Source organism: Thermobia domestica, chromosome 3 (assembly GCF_964235325.1).
Source record: "Thermobia domestica chromosome 3, izTheDome1.hap1.1, whole genome shotgun sequence".
Taxonomy (NCBI): Eukaryota; Metazoa; Arthropoda; class Insecta; order Zygentoma; family Lepismatidae; genus Thermobia; species Thermobia domestica.
In genome coordinates, this window is record NC_137456.1 from 309,418,912 (window position 1) to 309,446,452 (window position 27,541).

At 37.6% G+C, this 27,541-nt stretch overlaps 1 protein-coding gene across 1 annotated transcript in view; it reads right to left on the reverse strand.

Annotated features, from left to right (window-relative positions):
- beag (IC cytokine homolog beag) overlaps positions 1-27,541 on the reverse strand; it is a 72,890-nt gene that overhangs the window by 31,564 nt on the left and 13,785 nt on the right. The window contains exons 2-5 of the mRNA XM_081752571.1: positions 13,914-13,965; positions 11,023-11,193; positions 7,861-8,028; positions 3,937-4,051 (exon numbers count right to left, since the gene is read on the reverse strand). Coding sequence (XP_081608697.1) covers positions 3,937-4,051; positions 7,861-8,028; positions 11,023-11,193; positions 13,914-13,965 — 506 coding nt within the window. The remainder of the gene's footprint in view (positions 1-3,936; positions 4,052-7,860; positions 8,029-11,022; positions 11,194-13,913; positions 13,966-27,541) is intronic.

Consider the following 27,541-nt stretch of genomic DNA (forward strand, 5'->3'; position numbering starts at 1 on the left):
TCGTTAACGAAGTCATTCCGTTAACATCCTCACACGTAACAGTGACTATCCATATCTTATTCGTTAGTATCTTCACGGATAACGATGACTAATCCATATCCCTGGGGGGCGCGGTGGCTCAGTGGTAGAGCGTTCACCTCCGGTGCTTGGGGTCCCTGGTTCGATCCCAGCTCGCGCCGTGTAGACTTTGTGGTGGACATATACCGCACTCGTGGGTTTTCTCGGGGTTCTCCCGTTTCCTCACACTTTCTTCATTCCACCATTTCACTCATCTCTCATCATCACCGTCTCCTTTAGCCTCACCAGCATAACCGTGGGACGTAAAACTTAAGGATTTCATTTATATAATCCATACCCCATTCCTTTACATCTTCACGATAACGGTAGCTATCTATATCCATCTCATCTGTTAATATCTTGACGGATAACTGGCTATTTATATCGTATCCCATTCGTTAACATCTTCACGGGTAATAGTGACAATCTATATCCATATCCCATCCGTTAAAAGCTTCACGCATAACGGTGACTAATCCATATCCCATTCCTTTACATCTTCACGATAACGGTAGCTATCTAAATCCATATCTCATCTGTTAATATCTTGACGGATAACTGGCTATTTATATCGTATCCCATTCGTTAACATCTTCACGGGTAATGGTGACTATCTATATCCATATCCCATCCGTTAAAAGCTTCACGGATAACGGTGAATAATCCATATCCCATTCCTTTACATCTTCACGATCACGGTAGCTATCTATATCCATATCTTATCTGTTAATATCTTGACGGATAACTGGCTATTTATATCGTATCCCATTCGTTAACATCTTCACGGGTATGGTGGAAAAACATCGTGCTCGTAGGTTTTCTCGAGGTTCTCCCGTTTCCTCCCATTTTCTTCATTCCACCATTTCATTCATTTCTCATAATTACCGTCTCCTTTAGCCTAACCGGCATAATCGTGGGACGTAAAACTACAGATTTCATTTAATCTTCACGGGTAATGGTGACTATCTATATCCATATCCCATCCATTAAAATTTTCACGGATAACGGTGACTAATCCATATCCCATTTCTTTACAGCTTCACGATAACGATAGCTATCTATATCCACATCTCATCTGTTAATATCTTGGCGGATAACAATGACTATTTATATCGTATCACATTCGTTAACATCTTCACGGGTAATGGTGACTATCTATATCCACATCCCATTCGTTAACATCTTTACAGGTAATGGTGACTATATATATCCATATTCCATCCGTTAAAACCTTCACAGATAACGGTGACTAATCCATATCCCATTCCTTTACATCTTCACGATAACGGTAGCTACCTATATCCATATCTTATCTGTTAATATCTTGACGGATAGCGGTGGCTATTTATATTGTATCCCATTCGTTAACATCTTCACGAGTTATGGTGACTATCTATATCCATATCTCATGCATATAACCTTCGCGTAATCTTCTTTACTGTCTTTAGCAGAATTTATTCTACTTTTAAGTTTCAGAATTCATTACAATGACGACAAATCTCTATAGTATGAACTCATTTTACAAATGTAACTTAGTCAATCACACGAAGAACAGAGGAATATGCCTTGAAACTGTTTATGAAATTAATCTTTATGGATGTTCTAGGTCAAAATACTTTTGTCTATTTACTATTTAAATATCATTTTTTTTTTAAGTGTTGTAGCTAAACACGGGAGATTACAGTTGAAATAAAACAACAAATTTTCAAGTTTCATAAGTAGTAACTTTTAACACGATCAGTTCATACACGCTTAGTGCACATGTCCTGGATTCAACTCCTGGTAGGATCACTGAACTTTTGTTGCTGGTGTGAAACATTGGAAAAATTGGCTGAATTCAGAGGGAGTGAACTCTACTGTAGAGAGCCGGGAAGTATCGTTACGAGCCAATACAGTGACCACGTATATTATAAAGACTAATTTATTAAAATAACTATTTGATTACTTCGTTACACCGAATACAATTTATTAAAACGTCAATACACAATAGCACAGATCGAAAGCTCAGTGTCCTCATTGTCCTCTATCAAAAGGGTACAATGTTCATGTGATACTTTCCGAGAACCTATCTGCAACGCATCACGCAGTTAAGTCCGTTGTGTGGGTGACCACACTCTGGCTGGAGCGTCTCGCGATTTAGATCATTGCAGACTTATAATCAATGTTTCGATGATTTTTTCTAAACTGTCACCTTCATCAGAGTACATACAAAGGAAAGATTATGTACACAGAAGCTAAACTTACATAAACAATTTTAAAAAATACCTTTTAAACTTAATTTCCTCCGGATTATTACTTGTGTTGGTGTAAAATAACATTGTACGAAGCGGTGATGTAAAATAGTATCGTAGCTATCGATACCAAATTGATCAATTATGAGAGAAATTGTAGTTTTAAACACGTGACGAAGTTTGGTTTGTATGGCGTGATATTTTCTCAGCTAATATTGAAACTGGAAGGGGTAACAGATGTCTACCACTTTCGGTTTTAGTAGGGAGAGTAGAGTGGAGGTGGAATATATTCTTGAGATGCTTAATTGATTGCAGGAAACAGCTTTTCCCTATCTATTAGCGTTGTCATTCTATAACGATAAAGTTAAAGGCCACTTCTGGTTTGTATAGAGGATAAGAGAAATGATACCTGTTTTTAAAACGTTAAATCCAATTTTTTTAAAAAAAAATGCTTCTCAATAGCTATTATCCTTTTTGCTTTATATAGATCAATATTGAAGCCGTAAGTCATAGTGCATTTTTATCACTTCCAATTTTAGTACAGAATTAAGGATGGAGATGCAACATATACTTGGGGCGCTTAATCACTTGTACGAAACCGCTTCTCGATATATATTATCGTTCTTGCTCTACAGCGATCAACGTTTAAATCGGAAACGGTTGAATATCACCTCATCAACAAACTGAATTTCTACCATTCTGGCTACAATGATTGATCCATCACGTAGTTCTTGAGATATTTTGCCTCCCAGACAGACGAACGGACTCATGGGCAGACAGGATAAACATATAAATAAGTTTTAGTTGGTAAACCAGCTGCCTTCAAATTTATTATTACTCATAGATAAACTGAGTAAATATTGTTATATTCTACACGTGTCTCATATTTGTAAATACTGCCAAGTGCTTCTTTAACACTATTACACACCAACAGACGACGGATATTAGCAACGCCAATGGGACACGTGACCGAAGAGGAACACTAGTGTTGCCACTACCCACGAAGAAGGTATAAAAGACGCCGCAGGGCCTCCACAGACATCAGTTTCGACTGGATATTCTTCTCTCTTATCTTGCCTGGAGCTCTGAGAGATCTAGTTAATCCAAGCTTCTTAACTTGCCTGGAGCTCTGAGGTTCCTTGCACACTTAGCTTACCTACAGCTCTGTGGGTATTTGACCATACTCTCTCTGCTTGCCTGGAGCACTGATTGTTCCTAACCTCAACTTCTTTTTCTCCCACTTCTAATTTTAACGTTTCTTGCAATAGTGTAAAAACGGTAATGGATATCGAGAAGTCATTTTCTTCAATCAATTAAGCGTTTTAAGAATATATTCCATCTCCACTCTATTATCTCTGCCAACACCGGAAGTGGCAGAAGTTATCATCACTTTCGGTTTCAATTGAAAAAACAGGCCATACAAACCAAATTCCTTCACGTAGTGTAACCGTGATACAACTATTGTTTTTAAAAAGAAAAATTAAATAAAAGACGAACATTCCAGATCCAGAGCTCAAAATCCCATATTTCCAATCCTAAATGATCTTTGGTAACTATGGAATATAAAATCTTATGATCGACAAACTTAAATACAGTATAGTCCATCAGTGTACAAAGTTAATTTTACGTTTTTAATTGCAAACCATACCTTCTGTAGCAGAGCGTAATCCAATCCTTTCACCAAGTGAGTATGCTCCATATCACCACCCAAGAATTTGGATTCCTGAATCATCTGTCGTCGTCTTTCTGCAGCATCCATTCCTCTGAAATCAATACATGTAAAATGTATTAGTTTAATGTCTAAACAATTCATACTTATAATACTGATAGACGCTGTAGAGTATATATTATTAGGAGCAAGCAAGTGGAACTTCATTGAAATGTTAGTATGCACATCTATTACTCCTCACGATAACTCTTGAAAGGAAATCAATTCCTTTTCTGCAATAAGTAGCTGGAGCTATATCTCAGCTGAGTTCGTTACTAGGATCAGTCCGTTAACTTCTTAACAGGTAACGGCGACTTACGTCCGTCCGTTACTTTACACAATAACTCTTGAACGAAAGGATTTTTTTCTTTTGCAATACAGTTACAGCGATTATCACAGCACACACACACACATTATATATATATATATATATATATATATATATATCCCACTTTCTACTATTGAAACAGATAGTAAATGTTACACATCTCGTCGTTAGATGGCAGGAAAAATTCTTCAGCGGCTGACATCTATCGGACATCATTTTCCATTATGTTTCAGTTCTCTCTGCTGTCACGTACGTGCCTATAAAATGTAAGCTACAATATTACTATTGTTATATTGTGTTGTTTTGTTCCTAGTCTAGTAAAAGAAAAATAGTCCCAAGAATTCCAAAAATTTAATAAACATAGTCTTGTGTTTTCAGAATACTTTGGGCTATTTTTCTTTAACGGGACTAGAAACAAAACAATAAAATGTAACAACAGTATTCCGGCTTACATTTTAAAGCCACGCGTATAAGATCACAGAGAGTGTCTCGAAATATAATGAAAAGTGATGTTCTGAGTGGAAACACCTGTTCGGTTGGAAGGCAACATTTCAATGCATAAATATTATCTTGCATACAATCACATATTCTTATTGTAATACGGAGGATGTGGAAAAGAACTCACAAAACTATGGATCTAACGTAGTCGAGTCAAGACTTTACTTATGAACTAGCATGTGCCCTATCCAAATATCCAAGTTTCAGAATCCTAGGGTACTTCCGCAACAATTTTTATACAGGTAGTTTGTGACTACTTCATATTATATACCCGTAGCCAAACTCCCGCTTTAAAAATTGTTGCGGAAGTACCCCAGGATTCTGAAACTTTGATATCTGGATATGACATATATTGGTTCCTAAGTGAAGTCTTGACCGACTACGGTGAGTCCCATAGTTTTGGAGCTATGGACCTTTAAAGTTCATTTTTTCATGTTTGCGGTAGCCTATAACTCGGAAATGAAGCATTTGTGCATCCAGATTGATCTACACCTTTTGTCTTATCTTGATGTCAGGAATCAACTTCCAAACGTTGTCGGTGTTGTTCTGAAACATCCTGTATAAGTTGGTATTTTTAGATGATTCTGCGTTTCTATAATTTTTACATGTCAATAACTTCAACAATGAAATTCTATGACAATTAATATTTGAATATCCACAGAAGAGACACAGAGTTCTGCAGTGGCAGCACCGGAGTTTGGTGGAATATCTTACACTTTACACTACATAAACACTTTCTCATTTACTCACAAACAAACACATGTACATACATCCAAATCCTTTTTACTTCATTTATTTTCACAAATTTCTCACTTTCCCCATCTTTTCTGCCCCGACCATCTGGGCAACTGGCCCCCCTCTCACTCCTAGAATTCCTTTTCCGATTTTGACATTTCAATATCTACGTAATTTTGACAATTTATATTTTACTCGAATATGACCTAATTTCATTTCATACCTAATTTTATCATTAATATATTTTGGTAATTCAGACGATTCGATATTATGGTCGACCATAAATTGCAAATGGCGTCAAACGCCATTTGTAATATAATTACAATTTTTAAATAAACAATGCACATAAACAGATTTTTAGCACACAGGAATTAGATGTCCGGTGCACCTATATATAATACCGTTAATGGTGATGGAAAAAATCTTTGAGTTTTACGTCCCACGGTTATGCCGGTTAGGCTAAAGGAGACGGTGATTATATGAAATGAATGAAATGGTGGAATGAAGAAAGTGAGAGAAGACGGGAGAACCCCGAGAAAACCCACGAACACGGTGTTTGTCCACCACAAAGTTCACTTGGCGGGGGCTGGGACCGAACCCGGGACCCCAAGCACCAGAAATGGTGATGGAAGACAAGACAAGAAGAGCATACACTACTCGATACATCTCACTCAGCTGAACAAACTGATGTGGGTGAGTAAAGCGTAGTTTCCGGGGAAATCAAGAAAAAACTTTATTTATTTATATTATTACTATCATTATTATTATTATTTTGTAAATTCAAAATTGGTGCTGCGCAATAACCACACCATCATTACAATGAAACTGATGCTACGGTACACACTAATCAAGTTTCTTATTAGGACACCGGCACGACATCATTATAAATTATTGTTAAAGAGATATAGCTCAAAATTATAACTAACTCTAGTTTCTTTGTTTGCAATACTTTCCAAAGATGAGACACATATCAATCGATAAATCAATAAAGCTGAACAAAATGTCATATGTAGGATAAATTCTGATGTGTAGCTTCTGATAAAATCAAGAAAAATGAATTTTGATGATGTTGTGTTGTTCATTGTCACTTTGATGCAGTTAATAGCTTTCATTCCGCTAGAAAAGTCTATTTAAAAAATTGTACTGTATATCTAAACACGTTGTTAGGTAGCAGATTATTATAAGTATTATCGTTAGATTTCCCCTATAGGGAAGCGCACAAGGGAAGGTATCTGACAGCTCGGAGTGACGTTGCCACTACTCACGTGTCAAGGCTCTTTTTTTCGGTCGTCTATAATGGCAATTTAATTAATGGTGTAAGACAGAGTGACCATGGTTGGTAACACTAGTACAAAAGTAGAGGCTGCACTGTCACTCCGCATGCGGTAAGAAACGTCAGAGACCATCTCTTGTTGGCCCTGCTATAACAGTGATGCTCACATTCCTAACATTGACATAATACCCCTAACAGTGATCTTAATACTCACAACAATGGTACAATACTCCTAACAGTGATCCTAATACTCACAACAATGGTACAATACTCCTAACAGTGATCCTAATACTCACAACAATGGTACAATACTCCTAACAGTGATCCTAATACTCACAACAATGGTACAATACTCCTAACAGTGATCCTAATACTCACAACAATGGTACAATACTCCTAACAGTGATCCTAATACTCACAACAATGGTACAATACTCCTAACAGTGATCCTAATACTCACAACAATGGTACAATACTCCTAACAGTGATCCTAATACTCACAACAATGGTACAATACTCCTAACAGTGATCCTAATACTCTCAACAATGGTACAATACTCCTAACAGTGATCTTAATACTCTTAACAATGGCACAATACTCCTAACGGTGATGCTCATACTCCTAAGAATGATATAGTACTCCTAACCGTGATGCTCATACTCCTAATAATGATATAACAGAGACACATTAGTCTAACAATGGCGCAATACTCCTTGTAAATTCGGGTTTATGATTGTAAGATCTTATGATCTTCACAAGACATATATTTATTTATAATTTATCAAATTCTCATCCACATTCATTATTGTCCTCTTAAGATATCACAGCACAACCCTGGAATGTTAATTTTTTTAAAAAGTGGGGGGGACTTGTAATAAGATATTTTCTTCCTCATCTATAAACTATCGTTTTGAAAAGAACACCGGTACATCTTTTATTACTGTTATTACACCAATAGTAAACGCCTGTCTTTAGCAGATTGCTAATGCATTTCATATTAAATGCTATGTTTTCAATAGATACACTTACGACTTGATATCAGGAGCAACAGCTCTGTATCCTCCTGCAGCTGACAATGGGTCGTCATTCTGATAATCAGGATTTGCCCCTTCTCGTCTCTCTCTTGCTCGATCTCTGTACTTTTTAGCCAACTCAGCCATCTTGTCTTCTTCCTGCTTCTTAAGTTTCGCATAGAAACTGAAATATAAAGTAAAAGTAATTAATTCGCATAGAAACTGAAATATAAAATAAAAGTAATTAATTACTAGAAAGAATACTTATTGAAGAAAAAACAAACATATAAAACGACGCTACAACCCATCAACAGTAAATGACACAAATTCAAGTCGACGATGAGTGGTAAGCATAAAGCATCTCAACGCTTTTATTTCCAGCTTTCTACACTAAAGTCCGCTACTTCTTAATCCACATAACTTCTTAATAGTAGTAAGCGAAAAAATGTAAGCCCTCTTGATACCTTAAGTTGCTGTTATGAAATGAAATCTTTAAGTTTTACGTCCCACAGTCATGCCAGTTAGGCTCAAGGAAACGATGATGATGAGAAATGAATGAAATGGTGGAATGAAGAAAGTGGGAGAACCCCGAGGAAACGCACGCACACGGTATTTTTCCACCACAAAGTTCACCGAGCTGGGATCAACCCAAGGAACCCATGTATCAGACGTGAACGCTCTACCACTGAGCCACTGCGGCCAAGTTGCTGTTATTTTTTTGAGTCATGATCCTTTACCATGTCACCGACATTCTTTGCTCATTCACGAATGTATTCATACACCCCAAGAAGACAATTCTTTGTTCGTATAATAGCTTTGCGTTAAAAGTTTCCCATGTCTTTCGGCAACAAAATATTATAACGTTTTGTAGGTAGAGGCAATAAAGGGGATTGAGTTTTCTCCCTCATCAGTTTATTACAAAAGTTTCAATATAAGTACATGACACAAAGTACAGAAGCTTGGTCCTAAGACCTACATATATCTCTTATTTCAGTGAGGGTGCAATGATAGGATGAATGTTCGGTTAGAATTCTCAAAGCCTCAACAGCCGAGAGACGGTTAGATATGGCAGATTGTTCCGATATAATGCAACCGGAACGGGATACTCATGGTCCACGGCAGCCGAGAGGAGGTAAGGGTGTTGTCTCAAGATCAGGGCTCATAGTGGTCTGATCTCTCGTAAATGGTTGAAAAGTAACCAAAAGCACACGAAAAAGTGACCAAAATCTTATCATGCCTCTTTTTTTCCTTTGTCAATTTCTCCATCACCTCTCTCTTTGTTTGTTGTTTTGTTTCATTTTTCTTCTTTACTTCTTCTTTTTCAGCTTCCTCTTTTCTTAGGTTTTCTAAGTATGCTTTGTAGTTACGGTAAGAAGATTCAGCAGTGCAACCAGTTCTGGCCTTTTTTCAGAATTTCTTCATCCCAGACATTTAGCATTGAGATTTCCAAGCCATGAAATACTCAAATTTAACACCTACTCGTAAGAAGAACATACAAGAAGCATAACACAAGACGAACATGATGAACCGCACAACGTTGGGCGGATTGTTAACTATTACGTGAGAAAACTAAAAAACTATTATGATAAAAGAATAGACGAGTTCTCAACCCAATCTTGAGAGCTTAAGCATCCACAAACCATCCACTGTGCTTTAGAAAGAATAAAAGCTGAAGTGAGAATGAAGCCGATTGTTTCACATGTGGCAGAATGCAAAACATAAACCACACGAAAAAGTCACTTTACCTCCCCAAAAAAGTACCTTTTAGTGACAATTTTTTTTTTTTTAAAAAAAAAGTAACTTTTAGTGACCAACTTGAAAAAAAAGAACTTTTAGTTAAAAAAAAAAAAAAAAAAAAAAGTGACTTGCTATGAGCCCTGCAAGATCCACAGCAACCAAAAGAGGATGCCCAGTCCCAATGCAAATATGTCGATGAATGTGATATTCTCTTTATACGGAAATGTCGTGGATCCTCAAGCTCGGTTCGCGCTAGTCTTCTTTCTTGGCTGTCACTGACACAAAAGCCAACAAATGGATAAACATGTTTATTAGAGCCTTTATATTGGTAACATTTCAGGAAGATTTGGAAGAAGAATTGAATAGAATAATAAATCTAGGGTCTATTAACGAGTACAGTTCTGTTATGATGGAAACAAAAGTCCAAAAAATTTTTAAGATGAGGAATATGTAGACAAGACGCTCCCCCGTGGATCTCATTTCATTTCTGTCCGGGGATACTGCACAAACTGAAGAAAATAGCTAAGAGACACAATCTTAAACTTGAGTTTAAGACCCCCTCTCAAAATTAGAAAAATCTTGAAGTCAGTAGCAAAATTAGATTGTCGACAAAGCCTTTTATATTGGTATGACGAAAAGAAATATTACAACTAGAATAAAGGAGCACATCCAAGACTCTCACGAGAACAAATGGAGCTGTTTCTGGCCTATCTAAACACTTGCAAACTACGAAACATTTTGTACAAAAGGTAGAAGTTACATTGGGCCACTAATAACATCGAAAGGAGTATATTTGAAGCTTATTATATTAGGACTAAAAACCCACTTTTGAACACTGGGAAACGAAAGCTTTAAAAAAACTGGGATACGATTATTATTTCTAATTATATTAATAAAAACAAATGCTAAAACTACAAATTCTTTAGTAATATTTTAAAGATAATAATAATAAAAAATATACAGGCATATATTAGGGAATTTAAAATTTGTATATATTAGTAACAATGTAAGTATAGTAACATTGCCCATACAGGATTTAAACTTACGGAAGTTTTGAAAGACATATGGAAAGCAGAAGATTATAGGACACACATTATTTAAAAATAAATAAATAAATAAATAAATAAATAAAAGGTGGCTTTTAGGGTGGCACACAAACATGAGAATAACAGCAGAGAGGATATTCTTAAGCTTTAGACCTGAAGAAGAGTACCCGTTGGACGTACTGGAAATATTGTCAAGAATTTTTTTAAAAAGGAACATTATCCAGGTTAGATATTTTTTTATGCTCAATTGTTAATAACTGTCGTAACCCAACAGTCAAAAAAACATAAAATTCAAGCAGACTGTTTATTGAATTCTAGCAACCAGAAAAGAAATTTTATGCCACTACCAATTTAAAAACTTTCCCAAATTTAGACGTAACTAAACTAGCTCTTACCTCTTCTTTTTGCGACGTCTCTCTGCTCTATCATCCACTTCAGCATCTTCAGGTGTTTTCGTAACATCGCGAACAGGAGCAGTTGTTGAGGGTGTAGCCAAAGAAGAAGGTACTGATGACCTTGGAGTCATCAACAACTTTCTGAAATCATCATTTGTCAGTCGCTGCGACCTGCAGGAAAGAAGTACGTTAAGCACTTAAAAAGTTACTAGTTTCGAGAAAGAATTATTGTAACAGAAAGAGTTATATTTTATAATTAGTAAAATAATCAGCAGAAATGCTATACCATCCTTATACTTTTCGGAACGAATTTACCAATTTGAATTCAGTTACGTACAGAAAATCACATTTTTCTACCACAGAAAACCTGTATTCAGTTGATTCAAGAGTTTTCCAATTATCAACAAAGGAATACGGACAGAATCTACAAAGTGACTGTTTCCGCAATACAAACTGGTAGATTAATGCTTGTTTCTTTCATACAAGATTAAGCCATAAGTCTTGCGATATTGTAGTACACGATATACCTGTATTTATTACAGTATAATGGAAGTAGGGTAGGGGGCCGCGGTGGCTCAGTGGTAGAGCGTTCACCTCTGGTGCTTGGGGTCCCGGGTTCGATCCCAGCCCCCGCCCAGTGAACTTTGTGGTGGACAAACACCGTGTGCGTGGGTTTCCTCGGGGTTATCCCGTTTCCTCCCACTTTCTTCATTCCACCATTTCATTCATCACTCATCATCACCGTCTCTTATAGCCTAACCGGCATAACTGTGGGACGTAAAACTAAAGATTTAATTTCATTTCATGAAAGCAGGTGAACATTCAAAGTACAGCCCTTCGTGTTGGACTGTCTGCATCCACCTTTCCGCCAGCTCCTCGATACCATATCCTGCCCTAACAGGCAAAGAAGTCAGTCACTCTTATTTCCACCTGATGCTGGTCGGCGAAGCATCATTACTTTAGGAAGATCCATGGGCCGAAACGAATAATAATCTGAAGGGGCAAGATCAGAATTACATGACAGGTATGGAATCAGTTGAAGGCCATCAAGTTTCTGAATTGTTCGTTGCATTTTTCGAGCCGAATGCGGTTTTGCGTCATCCCGTTGCAGCAAAGAGCGTTTTCGGTATACCAATGCAAATATTTTTGGTGCACTGCAGCATACATCCGCTCCAACTGTTCGAAATAAAGGTCTGATTAGGTGGTACGACAGTTAGGAACAAACTTGAAGGGAATTATCTCCTCTTACTTCCACCACACGTAGAGTATGATTTTATGCTCGAAACGGTCCTGTTTCACAACCGGTTCTGGAAGTTGGACCTTGCTTAACCATTGGTTTTTGTTCATTCGGATTTCGGAAATAAAACATTCACATGTGACAATTTGTTTCAGGAAACGCACATTACGCCGATTTTCAGCAGTTGTCGACACCCAACTACTCTCCTCTGGACTGAGCTGGGGTCAACTCATGTGGCACAATGCGGCGGGCTCCTGATGTTTTCTTTCTTTCTTCGAGTTCGTGACGGATATGAACTATAGTGTACTGAGATATGCCGAGTTGGTTTCACAATCGTAATGTGCTGGTGAATGGAATTTTCTCAACGGTGTTGTATGACCTCAGACTCTGCGGCGTTTGGTTGATCTTCAACATTCTTCCAACCCGCACAACATTTCTGGAACCAACGAATTGCTGTGTTGAGTTCCTTGTATTTTTCCTTTCGCATGACAAATGTTTTGGGTTACTGCCAGAACGTTATGTCTGAGTCCAAACTTCTACAACAACAGTTCATGTATCAGGCATTGTTGACCACTCATAGTCACTGCTACTAAAGACTGATTGAAGATACTGATAGAGTAGCGGCCACCGTGTTAAATAGCTCTTGCCCAGTTTGATCTTGTATCTATGGTCGATCATGGCGTATACAAGTGCTGTTTGCGTTGCGCAAAATTGCAAGACATGGCTCATCCTTGTAAATTAACATTATTCCACTTAAAGCTTTTCTATTTTTAAATTAACATCTGTGAAGCAAGAAAAAAAAATCATGAGGACACATAGCGTCTTAGAACTCATAGGTACTGTCAAACAGAATATTAAGAAAGTAGCTACATTTACAGCTGAAAAAAAAAAAAATCCACGAAGAAAGTATATCATAAAATAACTTGACGACGATTTCCTCAGCTATAACCATCTTTTTGGAAAACCTTTATCAAAGTATCTTACAGTGTTTTCTACAAACGTCATCTCTCCTCTAAACTACTACAATCACTGGCGTGCCAGCCATTACGAGCCAGGCCTACCAGCCGGCTTGTTGGCACTTATGGCTTTGAGGTGATGTGTGCTTAAGCACATCGGCTTCCCTCGCCGTTAATGCTGGCTTTCTAAGCTGGAGTTCGCTACTTCTTTTCAGTAGCTCCCCACTTGTCCTCACGATGCTGGATGAACACCGCAGTGCCAACACCAATTGGTGAGTATGAATGGTCACCCATCTTTTCTCGAACCAGATCTGGCACTACTTGAATTGGATAATCTCGCGTTATTTTAGTGCGGCTATAGAATTTACAATAATGCCTTCTCTGCCGGAAAAAAAAAGTATAAATTAAAATAAATCCATATGTCGAGTATGTGCTAAGATTATTCAAAATATTGTCCTTCACTCTCGATCTATTTCTGACAGCGTTAAAGCTAATGCAGTACTAAGAGTATCAGTACAGTTATTTTAAAATATTGTCAATTTAATGATTCTTAGTGTTTCTATCAGCATTATGTTGATGACACCTTATACTACAAATCTTACTGGTACTAAACATTTACATTGTTAGAGAAAGTGGAGTACCCAAATATTTTTGGACAAGAGAGCAGACAGACATCATTATTATTTATATTTCCTTACCTATCACCAGCATCTTCTCCCCGCCCCTCTGCCGCCCTTTCGCTATACTCGTCTGAAAAGCAAACGAAAATTATATAAACAAGAATTATAAACAAAATAGTTTATATATATATATGTTATTGATTGAATTGAATAACACATACAGTAACATGAATACACTTAAGAACGCTGAGAATACACTGATCTCTTAATTTATTTACTTAATAAATAAATTAACATCTGAATTTTTAGACTTATTCTACTATTCCAAAATAGAATTGTGCACGTGGGTCGCTACGCAATGATTTGAAAAAAAAAAGAAAGAAAAAAAATACAGTAACAATTTATTGTCTGAATACTGAGAGACTTGGTCGAATCTTCTCGTCAGATGTATGAGCTTATAAAAGAACGTTCAAGCATCATTACAGAATTCCAATTGTTATGCAGATGTAATGTACGAGTAGTTACTCAATTGAGTTTCTACTTATATAACTTTCCACGCATTTCATGCACACTCATGTCCTAAATGATTGTCGCATTTCTTGTGAGAATATAATTTGATAATGATTTTGCAGAGTACTTTTAATGCTGATACTATGTGTATAATCGGGAAATGTATATTTGTGGCAAATTTCATAGGAAAAGAATTATAAATACGAAAATTAGAATGAGTAAAACAAAATGTTGCTAAATGGACAAGAAAGTTTTATTTTTTGTTTTAATGTTCTTATTTACTGCTCTTTTGAATGAGATTTGCCACATAGATGTTTTTGCCGATTATACACATACTAACATTATAAGAAATACCGGGAGAAATTGTTATCAAATTATATTCCTACAACAACATATTGTAAAACTTTGTCTCATATAGGATTTTTGGGTAGAGCAGTTAATAAAAAGAGCGTCCGGAAATCGACTCCCACTACCAGTTTTATTATAAAACTTCCTCTATAAAAGTATTTTCACAAAATACTATACAAATTGATTTCTCTAGAATCAGGGTGAGTATAGGTGGTCTTTGACCGTAAGGTCGCAGACAGGATCTCCAACAGAGCCCCGTAGCAGGCTAAGAGGAGTGAAGTTAAGGTCCGTAGCAAGCAGAGGCGGGTTAAGTCGCCAACAGAGCCCCGTAGCAGGCTAAGCCAGGAGATAGGATAGGCGTAGTCCCGTAACAGACTAGAGGCCTGGGGTTAGGTTACTCCAAAAGTCCCGTAGCAGACTAGAGGAGGGTCACCAGAAAACTGGTATCGAGCTGTCTTCTTCCATCCAATTTATAGGGTCCTTTGGGTGGCGGTGGCGCTGCTGCTCCAATGTCGTCTTCTGCTCCGTGGGAGGGACCAGAAGCCGTCGTCTGCATGTGATTATAGGTCCATCTGGTGGAAGATCCTCATGTCGAACCACGTGGTGGTGTTTGTAAACACTGTTGTGGAATTGTTTGTTTACATCGTCACACAGGATCAGGGTGGAAAAAAATCATGATTTTTTTTAATAAAAATCATTTTTGTTGATTTTTTTGATTTAAATCGATTTTTTTGATTTAAATCAAATCTTTCTCCTCGTATAATACAAGTCGCGAACTGGAGAAAAAGATTAGGAATTAATATTAAATGACAATTATGCCACTTAAGTGAAAGTATTTTGGTTTAATTTCGAATTAATCCTCAATCGTTAAGCTATTTCAATCCGAAACAATATTTCTTAAGCATTAAGAGCCCTCACTACTTCTCGAGCATGTCAGATTTCAGTGTTCTGGGAGCGGGGAGAAGGGTAGTGTAGGTGTGGCCATTCGTCTGTCAGTCAAACTCGTCCTGTAGTGTTTCCACTTTGCATTAAATATCGTTATCGGTACTTAAACATTTTCCTCTTGTTTTCTCATTTGTTAGGAAAATTCTACCACATTCTCATAGGTGACGTATTCACACAAAAGATACTACAAATTCCTTACTGTTCTTCTTGCAGATTTCGTACAGAACGTTAACTTTCTTGTCGAATTATTTTTTTTCCTTTAGACAATTCTTTCATATCAGATATGGTAACCTTGAAATTAGTTCTCATCAATAAAACGTGTAAATTTCGGTTATAAGTTTTCTTTAAAACTTTTCACTGCTTGAAAACAATCATAGTGAACCTTCCTGACATCCCTACAGACTCTGATCTCAGCATAAACGATGAATCCTATACTTCTGGGACAGTTTACTGCAATACTTCCGCGATGCTTGAATGACAATGAAGTTGCATTGTAGTCGACTTCGAAACTACCCTGTACTCTGCAACAGCGCTAGAGATATGAATAAGCGACATACCACACACACACAAATACACACACACACACTCACAACGTATGAACACAGGTTCTTCTTAGAAACGCGCGCGCAAGTCCATTGACACGGTTTCCAGCTGTGGAGGAGACCTTTCAGTTTGTCAAAAAGATGAAGGGACTTCATAATGAGAACTGCTATGTTGCGTTTCCTGAAGATTTGTTTTTTTATACTCCCATTGTAAGAAAGCATATGCCCTATGCAATTTCAGAAACGTATATCACAATACTTCACACGCAAAAAATGCTAATACAGTGGCGTCACTAAAATATTTTGTTTGGGGGGCTGAAGATCTTTTGGGAGGCATACTCTCCAACAACCCAAAAACTCTGTTTAGTATTTTAGAATCATCTTCAATCAAGCACACAATGAAATTCGCTTTTGGGCGAGGGAAGGGGGGGGGGAGAATATTGTTGCTGCTCTACGCTTTCATATTTTTGTTATCATAGTCATGTTGATTTGTTTCACTTTTATCGTTGCGGAAATGCACATTCTTGTACTTCATCGATTCATTCAGATACGAGGGTCACTACGAAAGTTTTGAGATACACATTCTTGTGGCACAGTATTTGAATTCCAACAATTGCGTTCGGTAGTGGTATCCAGAGCGAAGAAGCGAAGCAAGTTTCAACTCGACTCGCTTATCGGCATGGCCGTATCGCCTTCACTTGTTTGTTGATGTGAGCAGTATTCGGCTGTCTAGAATGAAGCTCGAAAGGGATCATTTTCGGGCAATGATCCTTTACGATTTTAAAAGTGGTTTGAACGAGACACAAAGCCTTGCCCGTTTGCAGGGGGAATTTGGGTACCTTGCTCTTTCCCGTGCTACAATTTTTCGGTGGTTTGGTGAATTCAGAAGAGGCCGGACATCGTTTAAAGATGAAGAGAGAGCTGGACGTCCGGCAACAGCTGTGTCAGATGAAAACATTGCCGGTGTGGAACAAATGATTCGAGAAAATCCTCGAACAACTTTCAAGAACATCGAATCTACAGTGAACACTGGATCGCCAGCAGTAACAAAAATTCTTCATGATCATCTTCGGCTCAGGAAGGTTTCATCTCGTTGGGTGCCTCACACTTTGACTGAACACCAGAAGCGCATGCGTGTGGAATGGTGTGAAGAAATGCTTGCAAGATTTGATGGAGGCAATTCTCGACGCGTCTCTGACATTGTTACTGGTGATGAGACTTGGATCTATCAATTGACCCTGAAAATAAACGCCAGTCTACAGTTTGGATCTTTCCAGACAAAAATTCACCCACGAAAGTGAAGCGACCGCGAAGTGTGGGAAAGAAGATGGTCGCAACTTTCTTTTCCAAATCTGGCCATGCTGCAACTGTTCCACTTAAAGAACAAATGACTGTTAATGCTCAGTGGTACACCACTGTTTGCTTAACAAAAGTGTTCCAGAAGCTTCGGGAACGGCGTCCAAGAACTGGATTTCGTGGGATCCTGCTTCATCATGACAACGCGTCCGCACACACGGCCAACATCACAATTCAGTTTTTAGAATCTACGGAGGTCAAACTTATGACTCATCCACCGTATAGCCCTGACCTGCCCCGTGTGATTTTTTTTCTATTCCCCAGGATCAAAGATCGCATGCGTGGCAAGAGATTTTGCAGCCCTGAAGAAGCTGTAGTGGCTTACGGGAATGAACTTTCAACATTTGAAGAAAAAGACTGGCAAGACTGCTTCCAAAAGTGGTTTTCGAGAATGCAAAAGTGTGTACAGTGTAATGGTGAATACTTTGAGAAAATGTAAGTGTTAAATTGATTTTAAGTATGTAAGTTATTTCACATCTCAAAACTTTCGTAGTGACCGTCGTATAATCACGCAATTTTTTTTTCTTTCTTCATTTCCTTCTTTCCTTGATAGTTATTTTTCTTAAAAATACTTCATGAAAAACTTCTTTCTCAGCAATCTTATTTTTATAATCGACTTCTGACCTGCCTGAAATAGTAATACAATAAGATAAAAATAGGCAATAATAAATAACATATAAAATTTCTTAAAAGTTATCCATCTAAAATTTGCCGCATGAGATAGTTTATAGTTGAGACCTCACCTTGCGGAAACTAAGAAGTAAAGGAATGAGAAGTTCAGTTCACATAATATTTCCAAGTGAGAAATACGATAGAAAAGCATAATTACGTCCAGTGGCGTATTTACGATTTTGTTTCGGAAGGGGCTTTCCTAACTTTCGGGTGGGGCTTTGCCTGGAAATGTGAAAATTCTGCAAGATATTTCAGTAAGATTTCAGGGGGGGAGGTTAAGCCCGGAAGTCCCCCTAAATACGCCACTGATTACGTCATAATCATAATAGCTATCGCTTTTCTCAGCTAAATCTAACACATCAACAAGTATCTGTAGTCGCTCGCCGAAGACTGAACTTCACATTGAGAACTCTATACAGAACGCGTTGCTGTTTGTTGAAGCAAAAAGAAGACAACCCAATATATCATGAGTCTACTGATGGCGTGTTAGAATCTTACTTTTGAAATAAATTTCTCAGTATATAACGTATTTTCAGCGTGAGATTTGGGAGGGGAGCTTGGAAGAAATTTCCGGGCTTTAACCCCCCAAATAAGGCCTAGTGACGCCACTGTACATATAGTCGTCTTCTGAAAACCAAAACGAAATTAGGTAAGTAAATATGTATATTTTTAAATAAAGTGCTTACATACTGAACTTGCATATAATAAAAAGTCTCATATCACAGAAACAGACACTTTGTATTGGGTCCATTATTTCCCTTAAATGACTACATAGTAAACAACAAGATGAAAGAAAAAAGACACATGCTCAAATTGGTTATATTTACATATTATCCATACACTGAATAACTTACGTTTCGATTCTGTTTCTTTTCCCATCCCCTCTCTCTTTTGCAGGTACCGTAAGACACGGTTACTTTGCACACGATTTAAGGAATTTTAAAGAAAATCGCATGTAACTTAGAAACGTAATGATTTAGAACACTGTATTTTAAACATATTATAGCTAGATATGTGTGGAAAACATTCGTATAAGTTCATTAGTAAACATTCAGTATGACCATAGTTACTGAAATATAAACTTTGGTGAAAAGTAACCCCATAGTTGGGGTCACTTTGCACAACATACAAAAAAAGTATGTTAACATACGAATATAACGTTTCTGTGCAATGTTTTCCCTTCAGAATTTATACATTTTACTTTCTACACAAAAGTGCATACAGTTTACAAATATTGATATTAGAACGAGGGTACTGGTATCGATACTAAGTATGAATTACCAATATTTGTGAAGAAAATTATGTATTTTCTGGTACCGGCACAGGGACTACATTCTAATAGTTCAGCATATGTCCCACATAAATGCCAACTCAGGAACAAAAAAAAAAAAAAAATCCCCGTGAACTGATTTGCCTGGGTTATTCCTTATACCCAAGAATATCATCCCAACCGTAATTAGTGGAAGATTTACGGAGTTTGAGACTTTCAGGCTGAAGTCCACCCAAATTGCATGATTTCTTTTTCAAAAAATCTAATGCTAGTCATCGAGCCGTTGACAACCCTAAACTCGGGCCGAGCAGCTATGAACATGTTTGGCCGACGCTCTATGAGTTTTAGCAATTTTTGGCTCAAGCCCGAATACTTGTTCCTCCGGAACTCAAACCCAGAACCTCGTGACCGATGTCCTTGCCTCCTGAAGACTCCTCGAAGACCGAGATCGACAGTCAACTAGTTTTAAGTATTTCAGTCCAAACCGCCGACCTTTCATGGTTATACACAATGTTATAATAATAATAATAATAATAATAATAATAATAATAATAATAATAATAATAATAATAATAATAATAATAATAATAATAATTAGTAGTAGTAGTAGTACTACTACTAGTAGTAGTAGTAGTAGTAGTAGTAGTAGTAGTAGTAGTAGTAGTAGTAGTATAATCATCATCATCATCATCATTGATAACACTAGTTAACAAATTTAAACTTTTTGTTTGTTACATGAGAAAAATCACCTGATCTTAGAGGAACTTTTTGCGCTGAATTCGAATATGCACTCGGTTTCTCTCCATCACGTACAGTTTTCCCGTAACAGAGGGATTTTCGGGAAATTCCCTCAAAAATTTCCCTTTTTCAGATATTTTATTCCCCTAGCTCCTGTCCCCTTACATATAGTAACATAGAAATTATACCTAAGTATACCTTGATTTATATTTAATAAACCCTAAAGGTTTCGTAAAAATCGCTTTGTTCTTTCTAGAGAAATAAATATATTTGTATGTATACTGTGTGCACTGTTTATTGCACCTGATAGTAATGCTTTCAGATCTCCTGAGTTGGGGTAAAAACGATTTGCTTTATTACTACAAACACAGACATAAAAATGAATATTTACAATAGTCAACAACACACTTGTGTTGCTCTCTGTAAATTAGAAACGTGTATAAAAATAGAATGTACTTCCAACGTATATTTTTTTTAAACGTACAGTATATGTATATCTTAATACATATATATACAATTCTCCAAGTTTTTTCGTTTTGTCCTGACCTAGTCCGTGATTTGCACCTGACAAAACAAGAGGCGGAACTTCTGGGATCAAGGTTCCAGCAGTGGAACTTATTGGATGCAGAAACGAACATATCAGTGTACAGGAAAAGGCATGTTCAATTTTCAAGCTATTTCTCAATGCAAGATAATGTGTGCGTATGTACGGATATAAATGGGTTGATGGCGGAGCTAGGAATTCCTTACGTTCCAGAAGAATGGGGGTTATTTATCGACGCGTCAAAGGTCAGTCTTAAAGCTGTCCTTTTACATAATGGAAATAAAAAACCTTCTATACCACTTGCGCACTCAGTGAAGATTAAGGAATCCTATGACACCATGTCAACTTTGCTAAATCTTATAAATTACAAGGACCATTGTTGGCAAATATGTTGTGATCTCAAGGTAGTTGGTATTTTATTAGGACTGCAGTGCGGTTACACGAAGTACCAATGTTTTTTATGTTTATGGGATAGCCGAGCTGATGACAAACATTATGAAGTGAAGGAATGGGAACCTAGAGTGAATTACGTACCTGGAGAATGCAACGTCAAATACGCTCCTTTGGTAGATCCTAATAAGATATTACTACCGCCACTTCATATCAAGTTAGGACTTATGAAAAACTTTGTCAAAGCCATGGACACATCTGGTGAAGGTTTCAAGTATTTGCGAGATAAGTTCCCTAACCTGAGTGATGCTAAGATTTCAGCGGGAGTGTTTATTGGTCCCCAAATTAGGAAATTAATGCTTGATGATAGCTTTGACAGCAAGTTAAACAGTGCTGAGCTAGCTGCCTGGACAGCATTTAAGTGTGTTGTGCGCAACTTTCTGGGCAATAACAAAGCTGAGAGTTACACAGAAATCGTACAGGACATGATACAGAAATACAAAGAGTTGGGTTGTAGGATGTCTTTAAAAATCCACTTTTTGCACTCCCACCTCAGCTTCTTTCCTGCTATATAATGGAAGTTTCATATATTGTGATAGTTTTGATTGTCTTTTCATGACCTTTTGGTACATTTGTATTATTGTTTATTGTAAATTGTCACACTTGTAAATTATATTTTATATATGTTTTTGTGGTAATAAAACAAAACGTTTTACCTCAACTTAAGAGATCTGAAAGCATTACTATAAGGTGCAATAAACAGTACACACAGTATACATACAAACATATTTATTTCTCTAGAAAGAATAAAGCGATTATTACGAAACTTGGAGGGTTTGTTAAATATAAATCAAGGTATACTTAGGTATAATTTCTATGTTAGTATATGCAAGGGGACAAGATCTTGGGGTGTAAAATAAACGAAAAGGGAAATTTTTGAGGGATTTTTCCGAAAATCCCTCTGTTACGGGAAAATCGTACGTGATGGAGAAAAACCGAGTGCATATTCGAATTCAGCGCAAAAAGTTCCTTTAAGAACAGGTATTTCCTTTAATATAACAAAACCTTTGTTAACTAGTGTAATTATACTGTCTATGTAGGATATTTGAAGAGAGTACTTGGAACTACACAGGGTTTAGCTCAAATTGGCTCGTTTTGGCTCGACTCGACTCGAAACTTGACCCAAATTCGAGTCGAGTTGGAACAAATTTTTCGAGCCGAGTTTTCGAGTCGACCTCAAAGATATCTGTTTCAAGTTGAGTCGAGTTTCAAAGAAAACTCGCTCGTGCCCATCCCTAAGTATTACAGTCTTCATTGATAAATCAGTGGCCACCCCTAGAAACCTGGAACGGTGAAACGGATGTCAAATCAGGGAGTTTCTGGGGCAAACTTCTAATCTCCATACGTTGTTATTTATCATTATACCCATTATTACAATTTTGGCCTATTATGATTTGAAGCTAATTGAACTTTCATTCTCATTTGTGAAAATTGTATTATATGGAATATGATTACTTATCATCATTAACAGGAGATGGGCAAATATGGTTTTTCAGAGAGAAATGGAAAGTTTCGCCAATAGGGACTGTTGCTGCCCTGATATTTCTGCTTTACTCTAGCAGAATTATAACCATTGATAATATTACCTCTGCCTTATATTAGCATGTTTCATAGTAAAATATATAATACTAAAAATATGCAAAATACAAGTCAATTACATACTATACAGTAGGGATGCGCACGAGACAAGATTTGAGACTGTCTCGACTCGAAAATGTGCTGTAAAAGTGGTGTCTCGACTCGAAAAATATATATTTTTCTATTGGGAGAGCTGTGTCTCGACTCGAATTTTGTCAGGAAAATTCTGTCTCGACTCGACTCGAACGCATCCCTACTATACAGTGACCCTGGTGGAATGAGTGGTTACGCTCGTCGCATTCTAATCAGTGCTTGGGTTCAATTCCCTGTGGGACACAAGTGGCTCGTGTCTCACGTTAAACTATAGATCCCGTCCTTTGGACGTCATCATAATCCCATAGAAGATAATGGCAAACCACCATGGGCTCACCTTGCCAAGAGATATTCGGGTTAAAGACCTACTTTCGGGCAGAACACTCATCATCATATAATGTTCATTAGGGATGCGCTCGAGTCGAGACATGTCTCGAATCTCGACTCGACTCGACTCGAATTCGAGTCGAGATTCGAGTCGAGACACTCTTTGTAAAATTCGAGACGAGTCGAGACAAACGTATTTCTCGACTCGAATTTTCGAGTCGAGTCGAGACAGCTGGTAAAAATCTCGACTCGACTCGAATGTCTCGAAAATCTTTCTATAATTTTTAATAATATTTTGAAGAAAGTACTCGCTCAGAAACACTCGGCACGAGAATTTTGGAAACTGCAGGACTTGTCAGGTGTTCGAAGAGTGCTGTGGTGATTGTCTTCAACAAGTGGCGAAACCAAGAGGAAAAGACGTCCAAATGTCGAGGGGTTGGGCGCCCCCTACTTCATTAAAGATGTGGAGAATAAGAACGAGGACAGAAAAAGAGAAAGAGAACACTGACCGTTGGGAATTATCCCTTGTTGAAGCGATGGTTGGAGTAATAAAACCAGTTAGTATTTCCGCTGTTGTATTGTTGATTTCACAGAAATGTTCAAAAATAAGCAAAACGTGACTCTGCACAAGATGTTTACTTACGCATAGTTTTATTATTGTCAACTGAACCCTGAGTGTCTGGGATGTTTCTGTCCCTTCTCACTTTACAACTTGAGAGGGGAGGGGGTATTATCACCAGGGTACCACTAGTAGTACACCGCTAAAAGAAATGCTTTAGTGCTGCATCGGAAGCGGCATGTTTTGTATATATTTCTTAAAATGTTATTTATTCATAAAGTATAAATTCCCCCACCCTCCCCTCATTCTGTTTCCAATACAGAGAACCGACTCTTTAAATGAAGAACGAACCCTGAACCTTCCCGAAAATGCTAAAATGATTGATGCGTACAAATAAGAAATCTGTGGATGAATCAGAAAATGCAGATACATGAGAAGATACTTGATGCAGTGCAGTCCAACACATGTAAATAGATTTGAAGTGTTCATATTTGTGTATGTACGTGTGTATGTGCTTGTTTCTGAGTATTTATATGCGCGTGTGTCTCGTAATTGTTATATTAATATCCACTGGATTAAGTGAAAGTATAAAATGGATTTGATGACTGCCAAATTGACGTCACATTGATAAGTCATTATTTTTTAATATTAATAATATTAAATTAGATTATAGTTTAGCGTCGTTTTTAGGAGCAAAGCTCTACAAGACGTGAACGTACAGTTTAATGTCGGATTTGAAACACATGAGCTCCTACCATGAATCAAACCTCGTTCGAGAAAGGCGCATCGCTAACAACATAGCAACGGGGAGCTAAACATTTAGTAATATGTATATTAAGTTGTAAAATTATATTCGTTTAATTTTCACTAATATAATCTTCACAATGTAAAGCATTCGCTAGACACGTTATCTTGTTTAAAAACAAAAAGCCTATCTCTTATGTTTCCGTCTCGGGGTTGGAATGCGGGATAATAGAAATCCGAAAGAGATGTTTTTATTATATTTTGTACAGTAGATCTGTTCCTTCATAATCTCCGTGTTTGATAAGAATGAACCTCCCTGGCTCACGAAAATGTATACGTAATATAACAAACCATGCACATTAAATGCCAGACTAATATAGCAAACATTGAAGATGTTCCGCTAGAAAATTTTCTTCGGCCGTTCATGTTTGGAGGTACACAATTTCGCAACTCAGTGGATAATCGACGTGTTTTCATCTGGAGAGATTGTGGAACACGACAGAATGCCATGTTTGTGCGAGAAAGATCCCAGTATCGTGGTGGTGGACTGATGGTGTGGGCAGGAATCAGCATTGGTGAGCGTACTGAGCTCCACATCATCCGAAATGGCTCTTTGACGGCTCTCAGATATAGGGATGAGATTATGAAAACTCTTGCTCTTCCCTATGCTGGTGCCATTGGTGATTCGTTCCTTTTCATGGATGACAATACTCGTCCTCACAGAGCTCGGTTAGTGGATGAGATGCTGGATGCTGAGGGTATCGCTCGGATGAAGCGGCTAGCATGCTCTCCGGATCTCATTCCAATTGAGCATGTCTGGAATATGCATGGCAACGAATTGCCGCTAGGCCAGTAAATTCATTAACCATTCCAGAGCTGGAAGTCGCTCTTCTGGATGAGTGGCACAACATTCCCCAAGAACTCATCGATAATCTGATTGAATCCATGCCACGCAGGTGCGAGGCTCTGTTGGCTATTCGAAGTGATCATATGACATATTAAGGAACAATCAGTGTTGTTGCCTTGCCTGTTTGTGAGCAGTTCGAGAGGTACACACATAACCGTCTTGTGTCATGAGCGATGTGAACAAGGTTTTCCGTGCCCCAACACCAGTATGTGCCCCATTTTTCTAGTGTATCTTAAAGCATTCCTTTTTGTAAGATATATATGAGTCAAACACAAGCTTATTCATACACTATCTTAAGGTCTTGTGTGATGTTTCAGCTGAACCCCTAATTTTTTTGAGAATTATATACAGTATAGTGGCGGATCCAGGATATGATCAAGGGAGGGGCTAAACCATAGTTTGCAGTTTTATCCAGTGTAAAGCAGGATTGAAGCCCATTTTATGCAGTGTATACTTGAGTGTGAAGAGAGGGGGGCGATAGCCCCCTTGGATCCGCCTCTGTGTGTATATATGTATATATATCTACCTATATATACATACATGATCGAAAATGGCCTCGAATCCATACTCGCTGAGATGAACAGAAGATGCCGTTTAAATCCACAAATTCAGCCCCATTAGTACTCTAAGGGGGATGGTGACATGTAAAGATAATTGAAAATTATCGGTATTAATGTCAAATTCATAGTTTTGGGGCTTCACAACTTCATTGGGGACAGTTTTGGTGCCCTTTGCGTCCAAAATGAAACGTATTCTCTCCGTGCGAAGAACGGATATTCTGCTAGTCTGTAATAATAACTAACGGAAGTTTCACTTAATATATTTCTCGCTGCTCAAATTTACTCACTTGTGCGGTATATGTGTGTAAAGTAGAACTAAAACCTGTTGCTTTAAGTATTTTTCCGTTAGCGAAATACATTGCATATATAGTAGGACGTCGATAATCCTAACGTCAAAAATCCGAACGCGGTCCCTAGAAGCTTTTTACATTTTGTCTTAACGCGAGAAACAAACAATATCGTGTCCATCGACGTTATGTGAAGTCAGTGTTTTTACAAAAGTTCATTTATATGTAATTGTTCGTCATGTATTTTTATTTTTATTTTTTTTATTAGGCCTATAAATTTTAAGTGTGACTTACAAGAACAGTGTTATTTAGAGTACAAGCAGGTTCTTCAGAAACATTAAATGTAAGTAGCCTTACGTACGGTATTGTAATTACTGTATGTACTGAATAACCACTGTATCGATAGAAGAACATACCGTACAGTATATGTAAGCCTAAATGGCATTTTCTTGGTCATTTTCGAAAATCCGAACAATTTGGAAATCCGAACTACCTGTGGTCCCAATTAGTTCGAATTTTCGACTTCCCACTGTATATGTTGCAGACATGTTACAGCAAGTAAGATTACTAGCATCAGGCCAACAAATAGTTTTTAAACTATATTTTCCTGTTTTTGCCAATATTTCCGAACAAATGATTTTTTTTTCTAATGGTTTCAAAATTTCCGGAATTTTACATACAACAATGAAGATATCTCTATGAAATATGTTTGATTTAACATATTAACTAAAATGATTCTGTGATTAGCAAAAATGATGATTCTGATGATACCCAAATTTTCCGTTTTTTCCCCAGCTCGGGAAAACCGTAAAAAACTGTTTTTTTACCCAAAATTTCTGTTTTTTTCACAGACCTTTACAGCACTAGTCTGAACACACGGTGCACCGAACACTCCTACCGATGGCGAATGTTAACACCACGACATCGGCAACTACAACTGAAATGAATACGTTACCATCGCCACTAGAGCTTGGCACAATGGCAGAGCGTTGAATTATGTGATGAATCCCGATATCATCTTCATCATGACGATGTGAGGGTGCGAATCCGTCGTGTTCCAAGGGAACAGCTCCTTGACATCTGTACTGGGGGGCGGAGACAAACTGGCTGCGGCTTAATTATTATCTGGGGAACATTCAGGTGAGCATCCATGTGTCTATTGGAGCTCGAGGAAGGCACCATGACGACCGAGGCGTCACACGCTGCTTGCAGACTACGTACATCCCTTCATGACGGCCATGTTTCTCATCGGTAGTGGCATTTTTCGACAAGATAA